The following is a 20,542-nucleotide window of genomic DNA, read 5'->3' as shown; positions in this document are numbered from 1 at the left end:
GTCCTTGTTGAACAATCCTCTGGATCAGATCTCACAAGCTATGTATGTCCAGTAATCTAATGGATATAGCTTGGCTTCTCCTGCAAGCTGGATCTTGGCTAAGGTAGGAAATTGCTATGCAAGATATGTAGTGACTGTGGAAGGGGAGGACAATTCTTTCCAAGGAAGTATTTTCCTATCCTTCTCAAGCTCAATGTCCTCCTACCATGAGTCTTTTCACCTCTTCAGCAACACCTGCTTATTGTAAAAAAGAGAGGAAAGAACTAAGCACCACTATGACCAAAAATAGAATTCACCATTTTTTTTCTGTGTTTAACCTCTGTTTTTTTAATCATATGCACAGCAAGAAGAAGGGGATGTGCTCTAGCAACTTGTGAACTATGAAGCAGTGCAGTTTTTTAGCTAAACTCATGCTATCAGTTGGAAGTAAACACTAGACCTGTATATATTTAATTATTTACTAAATTTTGAGTTATGCTATTCTTTTAATTATGTTAATCAGGCAGGCTCCAACATTGCAAGCCTTAGGGCTTGAAGTGCAATTTCAGTGCTTTGTAATAAATTTGCTGAAGTTTGGAAAAAGATGAAATGGCTCAGTATTAAACATTTGCTTGATTTAAATTTTACTAACCCATGCACTTTATAACTCATATTCTTTCAGTGCAATGTACAGCCCCAGCAGAACGACCATAATAGTAATTGTGAGTAAGTGTTCCTTTTGTACACAGGTTTTGCTTATAGACTTGATGAATAAAGACCTGGCTACTGAGGGAATGGTAAAGATGTATTGTGCCTTGCACTTCAAGGTCATTGGTTCAAGCACACGTCATTAAAGGCAGAAACTTAACATCTGACTGGTGCTTCAAAACATACATTAAATGACTTAGTGGTGTCAGTGGAGACCAGGAAAGGAAACAACCAGTTCAATTACAAGAAAAAGGGTAGGACTAATGCACACTTCCAAAAAGGGGGAGGAATCACGAGATGCCCAATATACCCCTGTCTTCTCCTGCATGCAGTCCCAAGGGCTTTAGTCTTTCTTCAGTCTGGAAAGGTTGTAGCCACCCTGCTTGTTCTCATTTGATGGCATGAACTTAATTGAGTTGAGCTGGGTAAATACTTAGGTGGAAAAGGATCCAAGGAAAATGCAGGTAGAAGATGGTTTGATGATGAATAGTGAACCTGGTTTGGTGCTGCACAACAGGCTCTTTGAAGGGAGCTGCCACACTGATATTCTGGCCACTGGTCATTACCTCAGGCATATAAATCACCGGCAGAGAACGGTTGGGCATGGTGTCCTCATGACTGCCTTCAAGTGAGTAATTACAGCCTGCCAATGGTAATTCCCCAGAAAAGTTAATCTCATGAGGTGCTCTTTCTTTTGATCAGTTGTGCGGTGTGATTGTTGCTTAAGGCTTATTTAAAGAAGTAGTTGCTTTTCAGTGATGTGATTCCTTTATGTGAGACCTTTATGAATGTTAGGTGTGTTTAGAGGAAGGAGTTTGTGGAACACGGCAGTGACTTTTTTATTAGCCATTTAATATTTAGTTGTCAAAAGGAAGTAAATTGTTTCTGTCTGCTCTAAAATGTGCATTCTTTTCCCTGCAGCTTTCCCCCTTCCTTTGGTCTTGTTGTTGTTATTGTTTGCTTTGAAATCTGGGTTGACACTGGACCCAGGATGTCTTTACTTAATGTATACATAGGACTTAGTGAAAGAAATTGTTTCAGCCTTTATAAAAGAGCCCTGTGACATTTCCTCTGTGGTACCTTTATTCAGGAACAGACCAAAGAGGGAGGGGGGATCAAAAAAAAAACTTCACCTAAGTAGTTCCTTTATTAATAAGCGCCCTTTAGAACATTTTGTGAGTAAGAAGGAAAAAAAAGGGAGAAAAACTAGAGAAGGAGAAACTCAAGCTCCTAGACAAATGAATTTCCAGAAAAAAAATATGGAGATACGCAACCCTGGCTTGGTTTGGTTTGTTTCTTTTGCCCTTTAGCCCTTGTTACTTGTATAATGTAAAGTTTTTATACCTTTGGAAGATGTTTTAGTCACAGGTTTTTTATAGTTTTAATATGAGTATACATTGAAAATACCTAGTAATATTTTACATTTAATGTGGGACTTTCTTTTTATTCTCAACACTTCACTGAAGCAGAAAGCATTTTGGAAGAGCTCTTACTCATCTGAGCCACTGAATTAGTCTAATGTCGCAGTTGTTAATTGATGGGTGGTTTCACTTAGTTGTAATGGGGAAAAGCCAGTGGAAGATTTTGCAATGGAATTTTATGAATGAAATTGTAGTTTACTGTTAAGTAAGTATGCAATGCTCAATGAAATGATCTCTGAAACTTTGGTAAATATTTTATTCAATAACCTTAGCCTATGGTTTGTTGTTTTTTGTTTGGGTTTTTTTTTTTTTTTTTTTTTTTTTTTTTTAATGAGGAGAGTTTAAAAACTGTCTTTTTTAAAATTTAAAATGTCAAAAGCTTCTGTATAAAAATATATATTTTGATCTCTAGGTATTCAAGCATTGCAAGAGTAGTATTTCTTTTCATAAAGGATTCTATCTAAATCCACATAATAACTTTTTTTTTTTTTTTTAAGTAGACCAGGGGGAAAACATGCATAGGATATGTCAGTTCTTTTCTGAAAGAAAACAAGATAATTAATCCCCCACTTTGCACCCTGTTTATTTTTACTCCAAACTCGAATAGAAAACTTTTTTGACATAGAAAGCAGTTGCGTCTAAACTTGTTGTCCTCTCTTTTAGAAAATTACATCACTTCTAAGTAATTTTTTTAAAAAATTCTTCAATCTCAAGTTATGGCAACCTGTGATATTTAGTTGGAGGATCTTTAGGATGTAAAAGAAAAACAACAGAACTTTTATATTTAAAAATATTAGTGCATCAGCTTTATTGGAAAAAGCTGAAATTGTTCAAATGATCTCAGTAAAATAATTTGGACTACGATTCCCGGAATGCTCATGAAGCTGACATATCTACATGTTCTCAAAAAGTCATAATCCATCATTCTGATGCTAGATCGATGGATTATGACTTTCTGATGTCAGATCTGTGAATTAAGGCTTTTTTGAGTACAGCCTGCTATCCAATTATTGCCCCTATTCATATATTATAAATCATTATTCCTTCACCAGGTAGTCAGCAGTTTCTATTTCCTGAAGTTTCAGAGCCTTCTTTTTTTAGCCATTGTGGCACTCCTATTGAGCAATCAAAAATGGAGAGCGCTGACCTGAAAAATAAAGCTTCTATCACAGCAAATTGTTGAGGGAGCAACAGTCGTTTCTAATTCTTCTAGTTTCTGTTGAAACAAATCTTATCCCCTTCCTGCACAAACAAGCAATATAATAAATTAGTACAAAAGTCTGTAGTTGGCACATATTGACTTCATTTTTAAGTGCTCATGCTTGAGTTTCTTGAAACTGATGCTTTCTTCTCAGAAGTTGCCATTTTTTAATGTGAAGAAAAATCAGCTTCTAATTTAAAGCTGAAATTTGCCAGCGTGCTACCTTAAGTGACTGCGTCTATTAGGTGCTGTTAAACTGAAACTCCTTTGGATGAATTATTAATAGAGTAATAAACTTACCTCTAATGTAACGAAATGTATGATAAAAATAAAAAATGCTTTACTGCAACCAGTTTAGGTGTCAAATCAAAACACATTTAGAACAACTTTATTAAAAGATGTTCAGAAAAACAGGAGGAGTTGTTGTAGGATCTATCGTGCACTTCAGAAAAGTCATTAAATGAAATGTAATCATGCGATGTTGGAGAGGTATCTCAACAGATTTCTCAAGCTAAGGGAATTTAGGTCTGGTCTGTGTGGATGGAGAAAATCAATAGTATGATCTTGTTGGTTTTTATTTCATTTTGCTGTACTGATATTCTTCATTAGGATGCAGTTTTCACAGTAGATGGCTGTGAATAAAATATACCCAGTCAGTACATTGCTGGTGGAGTAGTTGTCAAAAAGGATGGTAATCGATGAAAAGGAGCGTGGCGTAATGAGGAGAGTAGAATTCACCTTTATACTATTTGTTCTCGTCCTGTGACTGTTGTGAGAGCTGTCACAGTGCTGGCTTGTACCTCAGTTTCTCCTTTGGGTGGCCACATGGATTCTAAAATCTGTGTTCCAAGGACTGTTTCCTTGGCACTCTCTGATAAACAGGTTTGTGTATCTTGTGTTACCCCTGTTGCTCTTCAGTCAAGGATGTTATCAGAAACTACATGAGAGCGTTCACAGACATTTTGCATGTCCTGCCATTAAGTAGTTGGGGGAGCAGTTTGTAATATTTTAATATAAGGGGAAACTCTGTCTTGGCATATTCATCTCATTCCTTATTGTTTATTTCAGGAGTTCTGGTCATTAATGGCAACCTTGCTCTCACCTTCCTTTTCCTGTTACCTCTTTTACATTTCAAATTTTGGCCACCAAGACTTCCAGGGTGCTGCAGAGCACTGGAAAGAGGTGGTTTGTTGTGAGAACAGAAATAGTTGTTCTATGAATGCCTCTGCAGAAAACATCATTTCAAGGACAAGTGCCAGCACAGGGATGGAACTGGGGCGGGGCTCCAGAGCCTTCCTTGTTTCAGATAGCCCAGTTCTGCTGGTGGCGAGTTGAGTGAAGCTCCTTCTGCCACCCACTCAAGTCTGCTCCAACCCATTTTCAAATTTCCTGTAAACTGCAGATGCCACTAGATGGAGACATAATATTTTATACACTAGTGGCTATACAGATGGTAATCAAACCCACCAGCTGCTGCCTGCGCATTCCGGGCACCTCGCCAATTTACTGGCAGTATGTTGACTGGGAAGCAGACAGTGACACACTTTGATCGAAAAGCTTGTATGATGATTTTTTTTTTGTTGTAATATTATTGTTTTTTTAAAAAATGATAAAAGAGATCAAGATGTGTATCTTGATCAAAGGGTACTGCTGTCTGCTTTCCCATCAGCAACTTCTAATTTATAGAAATCAGATTGCATGGAAGGCAATCAGCAAAGGTTTGAGGTCTTTCTTGTTCTCACTGCCAAGACACGCTGACAAGTGAGAAAATTAAAATCAGAGAAGGTAGGGAGAGAACTAGTAAAACACTGGTTGAAATATAATTATTTATAGTTCACAATTTTAATAATTTTAAGGCTATTAAAAAATCCAGTTAAAGTGCTCCATTTGTCATTCACTTGTATTATAAGAGCACCTTAAGGTCTTTCTCTGATGGAGAGTGTTGCTTTGTGACTAATTTCCCATGGAGAAAGAAATATATCTATTACTTGTTGTCATGGAAGTATAACCTGTTTCTGGTTCTGGGGCCAAGTTTTCAAAGGTACCTCCTATCAGCTCTGTTTCTTCCATATGGAGCTGTGCATCCAGTATGATTTATAAGGGTGTATACATAATACAATGGACACCTGTAAAGAACTCTCAAACCAGTCAGTCCTATAAACGTGAAGATACTTTGTACAGAGGGACTTTACTGAAAATTTGTCTATTATACTTGGTAAGGTCTTTTCTCTTTAGGGTCTCTAGTTGAGTCATTTTTGGTTTCAGCTCTTGGTATTGACTCCTTCTTTAAAAGCCTATTTGTAATTTTATTTTTCAGTCCTTTCGGCTTAAAAAACAATTAGCAGTTGCATATATATATACCTGTGTGTGTGTGTGTATTGACCGTGTTTCCATGCAGGGGTAAATATTTCTGGCCAACATAAAAGCATAAACCCAGTGGCAGTGGTGAGAATTGCTTGACCTAATTTTTAAAACCAAAATGGAAAATGACATGATAGAAGGACCTGGGATATGTGACATTTTGTCTTGATGGACCAAGGGACTATTGGAGGGAAGAAGCTTGATGTAGGTGAGGAAGTGGATAGGGCCCATCTCCAGGAGTCTTCAGAGTGTGACCTTTGATCTAACCTCTGAGTTATGCTCAGCCTTACTGCCTCTCCTCCGCCCATGAGATGTGGTTGCTGCTTCCCATCACTCTTGCTCTTTTCTTCCACAGCACCAAATGAAGTCCTGTGTCCTCATCCAGCCTGCCTTTCTCTCTGCTGCCAGCCAAGCTTCCCAGCAATTAGTGATTTTCCTATCTTCTCCTCCATTTCTCTCCTTGGCAATCCAGACACATTGGATTTTCCTGCTGAATGCTTTCTTCTAAGGGTTAGATCAAAAGACAGCAACTTCAGAGTAGGCGATGTTGTGTTTCTGGGTATGGCTCTGCATTCTCAAGAGAAGATGCTGCCATTGGGTGCTTGCTCCCTCTAGGTATTTATGACATTGCTATTTAGGAAAGCTGCCAAGGAAAAGGTGCTGCTGAAAGGAATAAATAAAACCCTTTGGCATCATTGCTTCATTTTTTCCCATCAAAAGCTGACACATTGTCTTTATCTCATCAGGCAAACTGCGTGCAAACTTTGTGATCACGTGTTCTTTGCCTATTTTTGTAGAACAGAGTTTCTCAGAGAGACAAAGCACAAGGGGAGGAGAGAAAAGGCTGCAGTGTACAACTCAATGCAGTACCCTTTAGCTTCACTTATTCTATGGCTGGCTCAAGATTTTCACTCCAGAGGTGGACGTGTTTGCTCTCTGTTCTGAGTTGTGATAGAATTCTGTATGACTGTGGAAATCTTTGAGCAAATGTTAGATTTTTGTTGGTTGTGCTACTTGTGCGTATGGTAATTTTCTGTAAGATGTAGTTAACAGAGTTTGTAAGGGATGAGGAGTTAAGAGACTCTTTTAGGTTGTTTTTTAATTGGAGAGAAATTATTCAGAAATGTTTGTTTCGTCTCATGCATTGTTGAAACAAATTCTAAAAATCCACATTGGATTATGTGATTTGTCATGAGCTTCCTAACAAGTCAAAGCAGAATGAGATTTATGCTATTTTTCAGCAGAAACCATTTCATGCCCCAACAGAAATGGAAATGACTGTTCTCATAAACCTTCCAAGTTGAAGTGGGAGGAGATAATCTGCAAGGAGATGTTACCTTCTCAAAAACAACCTCACATCATCCAAGGTGTGGTTGGCTTTGGCAGTTTACCAGGGGGAAGCTTTACTAGATTTCAAATCACCCACCTAGGCAAGCTGTGCTGAGGCAAGGCTTTGTTTAACTCCTGCGTTCACCAGACCAACCCTGCCCCTACCCACAGCTGCGTTTCTATCTAACGTGAATGACAGGATTATAAGGGAGAGTTAAAACAAACACAGGCACTCAAGCTGAGATGCAGCATAAACAGTTTTATGAACACATACGTAATCAGAGAGACTCTTTACATTGGGGCACGAAATCCAAGTGTCACGTGAGGGAGGGGGGGTTTCTTTACACTAAGGGGCCACGGTTACAACTCTGCAGATTGAAATTCCATAGAAATGGAGTTGTAAAGAAGCACTGATACCTTAGACTTATGTGGAGGGTTTGTGTGTGCTGATCAAATATTCTGGTGTTAAAATAGACTAGTTTCACATAGAGAGGTGACTGAAAACTGTAACTCTGAAATTTCAGAGAGCTGGCTTGCTTCTGCATTCCCATACTGGGAAATGTATGCTAATGGCTTAATTTTTATGATAAAAACATGAAAAATAAGTCCCTAAAATAGTGTTGAATCAATTTTCTGATAAAACAAATTTGTTTTCCCATTTGTGATTAAAATGACCTACAGTAAGATTTTTTTTTTAACTAGGTGTTAATTAAAAATATGGAAATGGATTTAAAAAACCTTGCAGTTCACAGTGGAAGAATTACCATAACTGATCTGTTCTCAGAGCCATGCCTGTTCTGAGATGTTTTTAAGATGTCTAAGTTACTGGTTGTTTTTCTGCATGATTGTTTCCAAAGCAAAATGTGATTCCAATAAAAACAGTAATTGAATTTACAGTCCACAGGACAAATTGTTGTTTTAACAGAAACTTACACACTCAGGCAAAGACCTTATGTTTTAGGTCTAATAACAAAGAACACAAGCTCCCCATTTTTATGTGGCCATATATTGTGCAGTTTTCTAATTTGGCATTTTTTCTTTTAAAAAAATCTATATTGTATTTTTTAAATTATGTGAGCAGTTTTTTCCCCCTCTTAGCTCTGGATCAATATTCCTTAGGTTGTGTTGGTTTGGGGTTTTTTTAAAGCAACCTTTTAAATGTTAGTGCAGCTATTTTCTGTAGCATCAGCTGGGGGTGAATCAATACAGGCAAGCCTATCCACATCTAATGCACCTAATGACTGAGAGGAGTTTGGAGAGAGTTTGTTCATCTGGCATTTGGTGCTGAGAGAACGTGCAGAGCACAGGGCGGTTGTGTGAGGGGCTTGTCCATGACCAGCCTTGTGTGGAGAAAATGCTGATTTCAGAGGAAGTGGGTAGGAAGGGAAGGCTGTCCAAGAGCAGTGGCAGACAAAGGCAGGAGGTGGGACCTCTTTCCAGCATCAGGCAGTGACTGCCCTTTATTGTACCAACAGCAAAATGCTATTTTTCCGTGGTCAGACTTTCTCTGCAGGTGCCCCGGGCTCTACTTGAGCCCTTTTTGTTCTAAAAGGTGGAGGGATTAAGTTTTCCTAGGTTTTTGGAATCTTGGTCCTTTTTTCCTCTTTAGGTAAAGCCTGAAGTCTGTGCTTGCTGAACTAAGAGAAGTTTGGTGGGGCCCAGCTCCAGGGGCACATAGGCTGCTCTGAGCTGGTGTGTGCAGAGCATGCGACACACTGGAGATTCACACATGCTGGAAACAGCCATGTCCACATTAGCAGGCTTTTTTTGGAAGTCTTAGGTCTGACCTGAAGCCCTGTGGAACAGTAAGAGTTGGTGAGATACTGCTGCATCTCGGATGTAACACCTGGAAATAACAGTCCGGGATAGTGCCAACAGCTGTGTGACTCTTCCCCTAGACGCTCAGGAGTGCAGGAGGAACACGTGCCGCTGGTAATAATCTCTGAGTTCCTACAGTGACCATTTGAATAAAAAAGGAAGTATTTCATACTCCTCAGCACCAGGCAAACCAGGGACCCTGAGTGAGGAAGCCAGATTTCCTAGGTTCCCCTTGGGAAAAGAAAGAGCAGACTGTGCTTGCTGCAGTCCAGGGCAGGTACATTAAGGAATTTTTAGGTTCTTAATTCATCTTAGTTGACTTCGTTGACTGTCTCTCAGGAGAGGCAATTGTCTTTGCACTTCCTGCAAGCAGGGGTTTAGGGGGTTGACAGAGCCCCTAAAGCAGGTGTGATGAATACCAGCCCCCCAAGCAATTTAATTCTTATAGGCTATTTTGTTGCCAAAGGCACATGCTCTCGTGCAAATTGGTTTTCTGACAGTATGGAATTGCAGCAAGTATTTATAAAATGTTTGAAGCCTGGTCCCAGATAGAGGTACGAAGATGCACCTGGCCAAGTTTTGTTTCAGATTTTTATCATAATGTATTCAGCATTCATATTGGTTCTTTACTGATAAAATAATGTGGTAGAAAAGATGCACAACAAGTGTAAAGCTCCAACCTGATAAAGGTGGATGCCACTGCCTGTTGTTCATTGGGTTCAACAGAACTTACTGTTATGGTTTTCAGATGTGATCATATGAGTAATAAAAGGGCCTTCATTTTTTAAAAACATCTGTAGCTCTAGATAGGTGTTTCCTGTAGGAAAGGTGCTTGTGGGTTTTTTTTATTTGTTTTTTTTTTAATGGCTTTAGATCCCTGTTGATTATGACTGTACGACCAGAATAGGAGCTGGCTGTTCTTTGCTTGTTCCATGGCTTATTCCATGGCCCCTTGAAGTAGAAAGTGGGGGGGTTGATACTTTGGAGAGTCCAGACATGCAAGAGTTGCACTTTCAAGAACAAAAAAACCAAAATTGTTCACCCCTCCTGAAAATCTATGTATTTTTTTAAATGTACGTATTTTTAAAGGGTTACATTAGCCTTGAGTATTTAAAATTATGAGACATATCCCAAAAAATAATGAGTTGCTTAAAAATAATTGTTTGGTTCTTTTTCCTTGCAGTCTAGTTTTTGAGCTTTCAAGATTCATGTTTTCAATCTTTTCTCTGCAACCATAAGAGCTAACTTTATTTTTAAATGAAAGCTGAGATTCTCTTGTAATCCCATAACTCTAGGAGATTTGGCAATGCTAAATGCAATGTGAATTTAGAGTGACCATTCCAAGGTGAATCATTTTGTGATGTGTCCTCAGCATTAAAGCCAACTGGGGATTTTTTTTTTGTCTCATATTTTGTCTTTCTAAATAATCTGCAAATTGGCAGCAATAATTGGAAGCTTGGTAAAAGCAGTAGAAGACAACTGCAGCCTAGTAAAATCAGGGGGTTTTGTTGTTGGCTTTTTTTCCTTTATGTTAAGATAGATTCTTACAGAATCTAGGTATTAAGGGCACTCTGCATTAAGATATCTCTAGAGAGGAAGGCTTTGGTTGTTTTTGTAGAAGCACCCTTTTCTACTCAGTCAAGCATTAAAATTGGCAGCAGTTCCTGGAGTAGCAAGAAAATCCTGGTTGTCCTCATGTAGTTACTGAAAACAGTAAGAGGATATGTAAAAGCTTTAACTCCAAGTAAAAATATTTATAACTGTGACATTGTATTTCCTTACAGTAATTTATGGGCAAAATGTAGGAAAGGAGGAACACAAGCTATAAATAACATTTCTTATGTAAACATAATGGCAGTAGAAAATTCTTTTTATTTAAAAATTAATATTGATGTTCATTAATATAAATTACCACATTTCAGATGACTCTGATGTCCTTGAGGCCAGATGTCACTGACTGATTTACAGCTTCCTGGGGGGAGGAGGAGATCCTGTTTTGTCAATGTAGGCACCAAATTGCTTCAAATAGCTATTTTAGACTAGATTGTTAGCAAAGTCAATTCACATCGCAGATCAGAAACATGGCAAACTCTTTTAGAACATATTGACTTGGATTTTGAAATGCAGGAAAAAGAGGATAAAGCCTACCTTTGACTCACTGAACTTCTGTCTCTTTTAGGAGTAGTGGTTTGAAAACTCTTGCCCAGGAACATGCACACAGAATTTCCATGTGCATCATTAGCAACCAGGGAATATCCTTCAGAGGCAGAGTTTTAGGCCTTCATTGATCTTAATTCTACTTTTAATATTAATACAAGTGTGTGTAGCGAGGGTGTACAGAAGGAAGCTCTGCCACCTCAGTCACACCACAGAGATCAGGTATCTGGATTAAATTTTTGAGTGCTTCGTAAAATCCTTAAGTCCTTTGGACCTCATGAATTAAATTGCTGCAAAAGAGGATGGCAGAGGTATTTGTAGAGCTGTCAGGAACCTCCTGTGGGAATGCTCGTGGGCGATGCCTCCGCAGGCAGGTGGAGTAGATTTGTTGTGTTTGCATATGCTGGCAGGTAAAAGGGGGAGGGATTAAAAAAAGCAGGCTGGTTTGAGTCAGTGCATCTCTGTCCATTAGGTATTCATTCAAATTCAACCACATGAAATACAGGCATCCAACAAACCACCTCTTGTAAGTGTCTTTTATTGCAGCAGCTGAAATTCGGCACGTTTGTAGGTGTGTGGCCCTCCATGCTTAGTGTGAATAGCAAACTAATGTAAAGCCTGTATTACAGAGTTTGTTTGACAGCAAAGCTCGCATATATATGAGAGAAATCTGTGCAGGCCTCTGGTAGGATAAGGTCCCATGGCATACAAGTAAAATGTGCACAGGTGATATGAATATAGAGAATAATGCACAAAGAACTCTCTTTTTGAAACTCATCTGCCGTTCGTATAAATCAAACCTATATCCATTGAAAGGCTTGGAAAGATGCTACAAGGCTTTAGAAGGGGTCCATGTTGAATGTGGGATCTTTTTTCCGATCCTTATAAATAAATTATTTTCCTGTGTTTGGTAAGTTTAGCTGCAGAGAATTTATGTTAAGACTGTAGAAGGGAGTACAGAATTTCAGGTAATATCAAGCTGAGAAGGTGGTTTTAAAGTATTTCTGTGATACAAAAGCCATCTATCAAAGAGGCAAATCACCCCCTCAGTCTTTTTTCTCATTTATGAAATAAGTAAACATAAACTCTGAATTCTCATTTTCAGCAAGTATGTTAGTAAAGCCAAACTGACCTTGACCTTAGCTTCGCTAATTCCCAAACTCTGGTATTTATTCCTGGAGTAGATTGTTTCCCTTCATACCACATACATAAATACTGCAAACCTTTCCAATGCCTTGAATTAGAGTGTAAGTAAATAGCTAGTTTTAATCTACATAATATTTTGAGAACAGACGTTCTGTGCTATGACTATTAAGATATTCCCAGCAGCCATTTCTGTAATACTAAAACCTCTTATATCTATTATTAAAAGTAACACTATCAGCCAGGGCTTGTTATGTGCCACAGAAACTTTAAATAATAAAATACAGCATGGATAAAATCTGCAATAATAGTAACGTAAGCAAAATTAATTTAAGTAACAGATAACATCTGGGAGAAAATGCAGTGGTATATTGGTAAGTTATGCAAAGCTAATTTTATAATAACTACCACATCTGTGGAACTCATCTTTTAGAATGCTTTACCAATCTTCTTTCCTGTTATTATTCTGTTTTAGAAATTTCCCTGTGTACTATTTTACTGTCTTTTCTCTGCCTACTTGTAAAACGGCAATTTGCTACCTCTCAGCAACAAGAAAAGTGTGTGAGTTTATGTGCGGAACAACACACTTTTTATACAAACCTGTCTTTATGCACACTTGTACCAGTAAGAGTCCCAGAGCAGGGCTGTGGCACGGGGCTGTGCTCTGAGAGCAGTGTCTGCACCAGCTGCAGTTCTCAGCTGGGCTGGGACGTGGTGCTGACCCATCAGTCCCAAGTCAAGCTGTGCTCACTTCCCCAGCCAAGCGGCCTCCTGGCACCCCACCTCACCTCAGAATTTATAAGAATAGTGCACCTAATTGTCCCTTCAGTTTCTCTCAGAGCAGCTGACACTGATATGCCAGCTACATTTGTGCAACTGCCTCACAATGTCTTTATGTTTGAATTCCTGTGGACCCGCTGGACCGCAGTGTGCAGGAAAATATTGCCAATTAATTTTTAAGGCATTATCGTCTTGCCAAACTGTTTCTCACATTTCGATAGTTATATTGATTCAAGAGGACACTTTGAGTAATGCATCTTTGTCATAGTGAATAATGCTCACATAATGGCAAATCTTCAGGAATTAAAAAAAGGAGAGTGAAGTTTTTAATGTAGGTCAGTGGAAGTAATTCACCATAAATTTACTCAGTCTTCAGAAACTAGCAACATTTTTTTTAAAGCTTCTGTGACTGCATAAAACTTACTGTGTCTCCTTCTCTGTTTTTAAATAGATTTTACTACAGAGCCATTGGTGCTATTAAACATGAGGTTTTGTTCAAAGGAAACACAAAGACTTAATTGTATTTTTAAAGGAAAGTATTGCATCAGAAGGATTCATTTAAATACGTTTGTTGGCTTCGGGCTCTCACCACAATTCATTCGTTCTAATTTTCCCCTGGACTTGTTAAGGACACAATGTATAGAAAGGAGCAATGCAGAATGGCATTTTTAGGTCACTATATTTTGGCTGTAAACTGTAGTCCTGCTCATAAACTTGTTATTACTAAACAAAAAGCTTCATATTCTACATTGAAGTTTCACAGTCTTTTAAAAAAACTTTTGGCTGAATGTTGGGACTATTATGGCTCATTAAAGAGACTAGTTCTGCTGTAATTTAGTTATTTCTTAATGATCCAAGGGTTATTATTAGACATGGAACAGATGAGTAAAGAATGGCTCTCTGTAAAAAGACGCAGTGAAGTAAAAATATTATTCAGAAAAACAGAACCTCTGAAAATCTTATGCATGCAACAAAAGTGTATTTGATTGGTTTGGAATTGATTCTAAAAACATGGTCTATTTTTATTACATAATTTGACCTTTTTTTTCAATTTGGACTGGAGAAAATAAATGGAATGATAATTTAATCTAAATAAAAAAATATATATTTAGTTAATAGGTAACTAAGCAAAAAATATTATTTTAAGGAAGCAGAAAGTAATTTTGAATTGTCATCCACTTCAACTAATATTTTTAATAAGAAAATATAAGGTAAGAAAATTGAGATGGTTGCTGAATTAAAAAAGCTCTAGTTTTTTTAAGAAATAGAATTTGAAAACAAAGTGTCTTTATTTCTGATAGAAATACAGTTTGAGTAAGTTTTTTCATTTTGATTCCAAGAGCAAACTTTCTGACTATTTCTTTTGTGCGTATGTAGGCACTGACAAAGTGCTGAAAATTTGAATTACAAGTGATAAAAGAAAATGCTTCTATAACTCTGTTTTTCTCCTCAGTTATAATCTGCAAATCTTTCTGTCAGTCTGTTAGGTTCTTATAAACATGAGCTAATGCTATCTACCTACTTTACTGAGCTCACACGTAACAGAGAACCTCGGAGGTAGTGACAGAGTCCAAACAGAAGTTGTGAATAGCTTTTAGGACTACAAAAGAGATTTTTATTGTAATGAAGTGGCTAGGTCTGACTTTGTATTTTCAGTTGTTGCTATCATTTCTGCAGATATATAGAAGCTTTAATATTTTCAGCATGTTAACTGCAGCAAGTAACTAAATGACCCAAATATCAACCTAGCTAGAATTTCAAAAGTATGAGGAAATTAATTTATGGGGAATTGCAATTATCCTGATGTGAATTAATGTCGTTTACTTACACCATCCAAGCAAAATCCTGTTTGTAATCGCTGACTCAGAACTGGAACATCTGCCTCGTATTCTCGACAGGCACTTTCCCTGTAGAGGCCCCAGCACACCATTTCAGTGCTGTACCCTGCTCCTTGCTTGGTCACAAATGCCTTTTTTCGCCCTATTTGGCACATATGTTTTCTGTCATCCATTTTTTTTAAGTAGGACACAAAGCCTTGTCCCTTTAGAGGAAACAGGGCTGCTTTTGCATCACTCCTGAGAACCTGAGCATGGACTTGGTGCTTCATCCAGCTGCACCAAGTGGGAAAAGCCATGCCCTTGTCAGGGCATTCCTGGAGCTGCAGCTCCCATGGTCCCCCTGTCTGCAGTGAGGTTCCCATGGTCACAGCAAAGGAACAAGAAGCAGCAAAACTTGGACCATTAGCAACTCTTAAATTATAGTTACATATTAAAATAGTTTCCTTGTTTGATTTAGTGTCACTGCAACTTCACTCCAACTGACTCCTTTGATACTCCCCTGCAATTCCAGACTGCAATAATGTCCCTGTTCAGAAGTGACAAATTTGCAGTGGGAAGACAGAATGTTACCTAAGCACTGTGTTTTCTAAATGTAATTATCCACATGAGTAAGAAGCTGTAGTGTTATGAAATTATGAAAATCATCTGTTCTTTCCAAGCATTATAAAGAGGGCCCCTTGAGATGCAACTAGAAATTAAAGCTGATCTATAATCATTTTCAGAATGCTTTCCAATTCTGAGCACCTGGATAGTAACAGAAAAGGTATTGTTTTTTGCTGTTTGCCAACCATTTCATTTCCATTTAAAAAAAAAAAACAAACTGCAAGAAACCTCTGAGCAATAATTAAACATAAATTACTTTCTTCTCTTTCCTTTTTTTTCCTATTTAATACTACCAGAATGAGATTGAACTTGACCAACCTGCAGTTTCCCCCTCGGCTTCAGCGATAGATTCTCAGGTACAGTTTTGTTCCTTTTCTTTTTTTTTGGGGGGTGGGGGGGTGTTAAGCTGTTTTTCTATCAATTTCCATTGGATCCCAGTCACTGATGGTATTTATTCTCTAGAACATAGCATGCATTCTCTTCTAAGATGGAATGAAAGGCTTTTAATGCATTAATCAGTCAGCAGAGGACATTTATTTGAGTGAGCCCATCTGGGCTCTCGCCCTGTGGGAGGATGTGTCTGCCTGGCCTGGGCAGCGTGAGACAGCCACGATGGGCTCTGTCAAGGCAGAGCTTCCCAAAAGCAGCTCTGTGTGTTGTTGCCTCTCTTTGTGCTGGTGCTGCTGGGTCTCAGAGAGGGCAGGAGGATGTTCTAACTCAGTGTTTCCTCTGGCTGGTTGCTGCTAGGGGTCTGACCGGGGGGATTACCTGCAAGAGCCCTGTCCAGGGGCAGCATCTTCAGGGGCAGATGCTGTAGCTGGAGTCACTGCTGAAGATGAGAAGTCTGCAGTGTGTGAAATCCCAAATGAAATTATTGGCAACCTTGAGGTACTATTACTAGAAAGCTATTCACTAATTCTGTCTATGGTTAATTAGCTAGCTCAGTCTTAATGAATATAAACTGTGTTTGTGCTAAAGCTGGCAAAAAGCACATCCATATGCTGTAAAAATGTGAATTAGCCTCTATAAATAACTCCTAGTTTAGTCAGCTTACATATGATAAGATAAAAAAATACTCAGTAATATGACAACATATATCTTCAGCCTTACTATGTGTCAAAAACACAGGCCAAATCCTGCTCTCAGTGATGTCAGTGATAAAATTCCTTCTTGGGGGTTCAGGACCAGCTGCTGTGCTGGAGTATATGCAATGTGTGCTTAATATAAATTGTTAGATGCATCTATGTCACACATCCTTCAATTTGTGTAAGAAATGACTCACTTATGCCAATTTTAGGCTTTGTCTGCTAGGTGTGTGACTACACAAGAGCTGTCCTAATGAAACAGATCAGCTGTCAGTATGTGGTCTTCAGACTCTGAGGGGTCCATGATTTCTTTCTGTGAGGTTCATGGAAGGGAAGGAAGCTACTGTGACTGGAATTAACAAGAAATGATTGAAAGACAAAGAACATATTTACTAGAACAGATTTGCACCAGAGAGCTGCTGGAATTTGGTCTTACTGGCAACAGCCAGGTGGCATTAGGCACTTTGAACTTCAGATACAGCACATTAGACACTATTGACTAAGCAACAGTTTAATAAATACCTAATATTATCTGAAAATACTGTGGTATTGGTAAATTGCTTTACTTGGACTATGCATCAGTGGGGAATATGAATTAGAATTATTCTATTAATTATTATATTAATTATTATATGAATTAGAATAGATTAGATCGACCTATTTGAGTTCATATTCCATTTCAACATGTCTTTAGAAATGGGAGGGAATCTCTGGCCTGTGATATCTCATTCCTGTCCCTATCAATAGAAAAGAGTAAATACCTGGTTTTCACTTGACCTTCATGCCATTAACATCAGTGCGAAGAGTTTTTTTCTTTACAAGATTGCATAGATGAGAAAAATGTTTGTTTTGTTTTGTTTTTGGTTTTTTTTTGCAACTCTGATGGTGTACAGAGAAAATAATTTCCCTTCAGGTTTTAATTCTTTCGCTAGTGTATCATTTTCACCTGTTTTCTCAGTTTCTTGACCTCCCAAGAAATCTTATAATTAGAATTTTACCTGATTCATGATCAAACTCCTACCATTTTTTGTTATGTGTGAAATATGGTTTCACAATCTGCATTATGTCTCAACATATGCATTAACAAGCCAGCTGTTGCTCTAATTGAGTCTAGAAAATAACTTTTAGTTGGATATCACAGTGCACACTCAGTGGTCTCAGCAACAGCCATAGGAAGTGTGCTGGCAGGCGATTTTCAGTGGAGGTAGGACCAGAGACAGAGGTGTGTAAAAACTGGAGAAGAAAAGGCATCTGGAGTGGCTGGGAGTTGATTAGCTTAGAGAGTCACTGTTCCAGCAACCAAGTATACGCATCACATAAAGGGATGAAGACATATTTGTTGATTCTTGAATATGGTGAAGGCCATTTCCAAAGATTAAAAGTTGAGAATTAAATTCCAGCCTTTTCGTTCTAATCTGAGCTACTGAAAACTTTGAAAACATTCCAGCTGTGGTTACCCATTGATATATTGCAGGATAGCACTGATAGGTATTTCTAGGACTGACAAGCCACAAAGTTCCTAAAATGTCAAGTTACTGCAAGTGCTTCTGGTACAAATCCATTTGCTTTGTCAAAATTACCTGAATTCCATTAAGAGTGTAACTCTGAGTTTTGGCACAGTTTATGCAGAGTTTGTAAAGGACCTGTGAGCCTGTCCCAGTTGTTTATACACAACTTTATGAATCTTAGAAATACTGTCATTGCACTCCTTCCATTTATCTTGTATTTTTGCAGTGATCAGTGCTCATACTGAAAACTATACGTAAATTACCCCTAAAACACCAGTGTTTGTGGCCTTTTTTCCAGTGATCCCACATTTCCAAATGCCATACAATCAGAGATTGCTATGCATTATCACTGCCAAAGATTTCATTAGAATACATCACAACCCCTGTACCTTCCCCACAAATGTTACATTGCAAATCAAACACTCAATGTCTACAGCAGTTTGGATTTCCAGAATGAGATGCATATTCATAATTGTGTTTGTAATTAAGACAGACAAGCAGCATCACAGAAATACGTTTTTTTATTGTTCATTTTCAGTAATGCTTTTTAATTCCAGCACTGTTTCAATAAAACACATTACACTAGAGAACAAACATCTGCAGCAAAGGCAAACAGTAGCAACAACCAGGTCCCAAAGCAATTTTTCTGATTTGGTGTCTATTGGTAAAGGCTGTCTGAGAATACAGGAAAATTAGCCTATCTCCCAAGACAAGGTTACGTGAGGAATGGCTGTCCCAGATCACTTCCTGCTCATGGCAGCCATGCCATCCATGGGAATTGTGCACGGCAGCGTGATAACGTGTTATCACGTAAGGACAGACGGGAGCACCGCTCTGTCTGCAAAACAGGAAGGTGTGGAGGATAATGTCTGCCTTGCTGCTCCACGCTGTGTCAAAACCACAAAGACAATGTGCAGCCTAAGATAGCTCCATCATAACCACTTCTTTCTCTGATTTTCTTTACAGGCAGACTTAAATGAAAAGCTGCAAATGCAGGAAGAAGCTTAGACTTGGAGAACAGAAAAATTGAAAATTCCTAAATAGCCAGATAAGAAAGGTGATGCTGGGTTTTGCAGTAATTGGGCAGTAGGGGATGGCACATAGAGAGGCTGGCTCACTACCTGAACCAAATTATTTTTGTGTGGAGGAAAATGGTTCTGTTAACATTTACCTGGAAGTATTTCATCCCAGTTCCTCAAATTTACGGTGTTCTGACAGTGTTGTTGCTTAGTTTAGACTTAAGTTGGAGATTATAAACAGAAGGACACATAATTAAAACATGTTGAAGTTCAGTTTATTTCTGAATACAAATTCTAACTTAAAAAAAAAAAAGCTGCAGTTTCATTCTCCCAGTTGTGAAATACTTAACAGTTTCTGCTTTACACCTATGGTTTTTTTCAGGAAATGTTGCTACAAGGAAAATACATAGAGGGAAAACATTATTTTGAGGCACTGTGGATATAATAGGGAGAGAATTTAATTAACATGTAATTACGCACCTTGCACTGTAGCTATTCATTAATAATATGTATGTTATTTTGTTTTAATTTTCTTCCTAAGCTTTAAAAAAAATTTAATAGCTTACACTTTCTTTCAACCATATTAAAATTGCATAACTGAAGAGTTTGCACTTAAGATTCCAAGAAGAGTTTCTTTAGATTTCAGTGGATTTTTTTCTGGAATGCATGTATCCTTTCATCTGAGAATGTTTCCATATTTTGTCAGACATTATAGAAATGTTTCATGCTCAAAAGGAATCCAATCAAATAAATGACCTCAGAAGAACCGGCTGAACATCTCTGTTTCAAACTTGCAGCCTGTATTTGTTGTGTCGCAGAACTCTGTGCCCTAGCAAGCATGTGAAATACAAGTCATGCTTTGAAGCATAAAGGCTGGATTGGATTGCATGTTTAGTGGAATACATGAGAAACAGAGTATTTTATTCATTGCATTTTCATATTTATTTACCACTATTAAAAAGTTAGATTTTGTTTAATTTCATCCTCATTTTTTGGTGGTGGCAAATGAAAAAAATTTGCAAGCCTGACTCAGCCATTCTAAAGAAGAAAACAGCTTGTAGCTGTTCTCCTAAAAGGTCTGATTTGATGCTGCCTGACTTTCAGGGGCTGCTCCTGGTGGGCCCAGCGCTGAGCATGCAGCTGGAAGGGTCATTCCCATGTGCCCAGCAGGACGTGGTCCCACAGCTGAACCCAGTTGCTGTGCCTGGGCACCAGGAGCCTGCGTGTGCTGTGCAGAGTGAGTGCCAGTGGGCACAGAACTCCTGCAAACCAGTGGTTCACTGCTTGAAGGGACAGAGCATTTTACTTGGTCTCATGCACTGAGAAAAATTCTTCCCCTGGTATGTGAAAAGGAGAAGGCCTGTGATGATTCACTTCCAAGTTCTCTTGATTGCTGTTTCCAGTGCTGGTCAGAAAACTAGTGAGAGCTTCCTTTCAGCTATTAAAAGGTGACTGTTCTGCTTTGAACAATGAAGGAATTATTGAGGCATTATTAGTTTTACCTTTAAAAAAATATTTTGATTCCTGGTTATATTCTTTGTTGTTTTATTCCTGTGAAGTATGATTTTTTTTTTTTTTTGTTAACGAAACTT

General features: G+C 38.3%; 1 protein-coding gene across 1 annotated transcript in view; it reads left to right on the top strand.

Annotated features, from left to right (window-relative positions):
* The window catches only part of CABCOCO1 (ciliary associated calcium binding coiled-coil 1), a 44,230-nt gene extending 24,522 nt beyond the window's left edge, over positions 1-19,708 (top strand). The window contains exons 5-6 of the mRNA XM_041475167.1: positions 15,635-15,694; positions 18,898-19,708. Of these exons, the coding sequence (XP_041331101.1) occupies positions 15,635-15,694; positions 18,898-18,939 (102 nt within the window). The 3' untranslated portion in view covers positions 18,940-19,708. The remainder of the gene's footprint in view (positions 1-15,634; positions 15,695-18,897) is intronic.
* Positions 19,709-20,542: the final 834 nt, after the last annotated feature.

The sequence above is a fragment of the Pyrgilauda ruficollis genome, unplaced genomic scaffold, assembly GCF_017590135.1.
Source record: "Pyrgilauda ruficollis isolate IOZ18807 unplaced genomic scaffold, ASM1759013v1 scaffold11, whole genome shotgun sequence".
NCBI lineage: Eukaryota > Metazoa > Chordata > Aves > Passeriformes > Passeridae > Pyrgilauda > Pyrgilauda ruficollis.
Note: the sequence above shows the minus strand (reverse complement) of the source record. Positions and strands in the feature narration are given on the sequence as shown.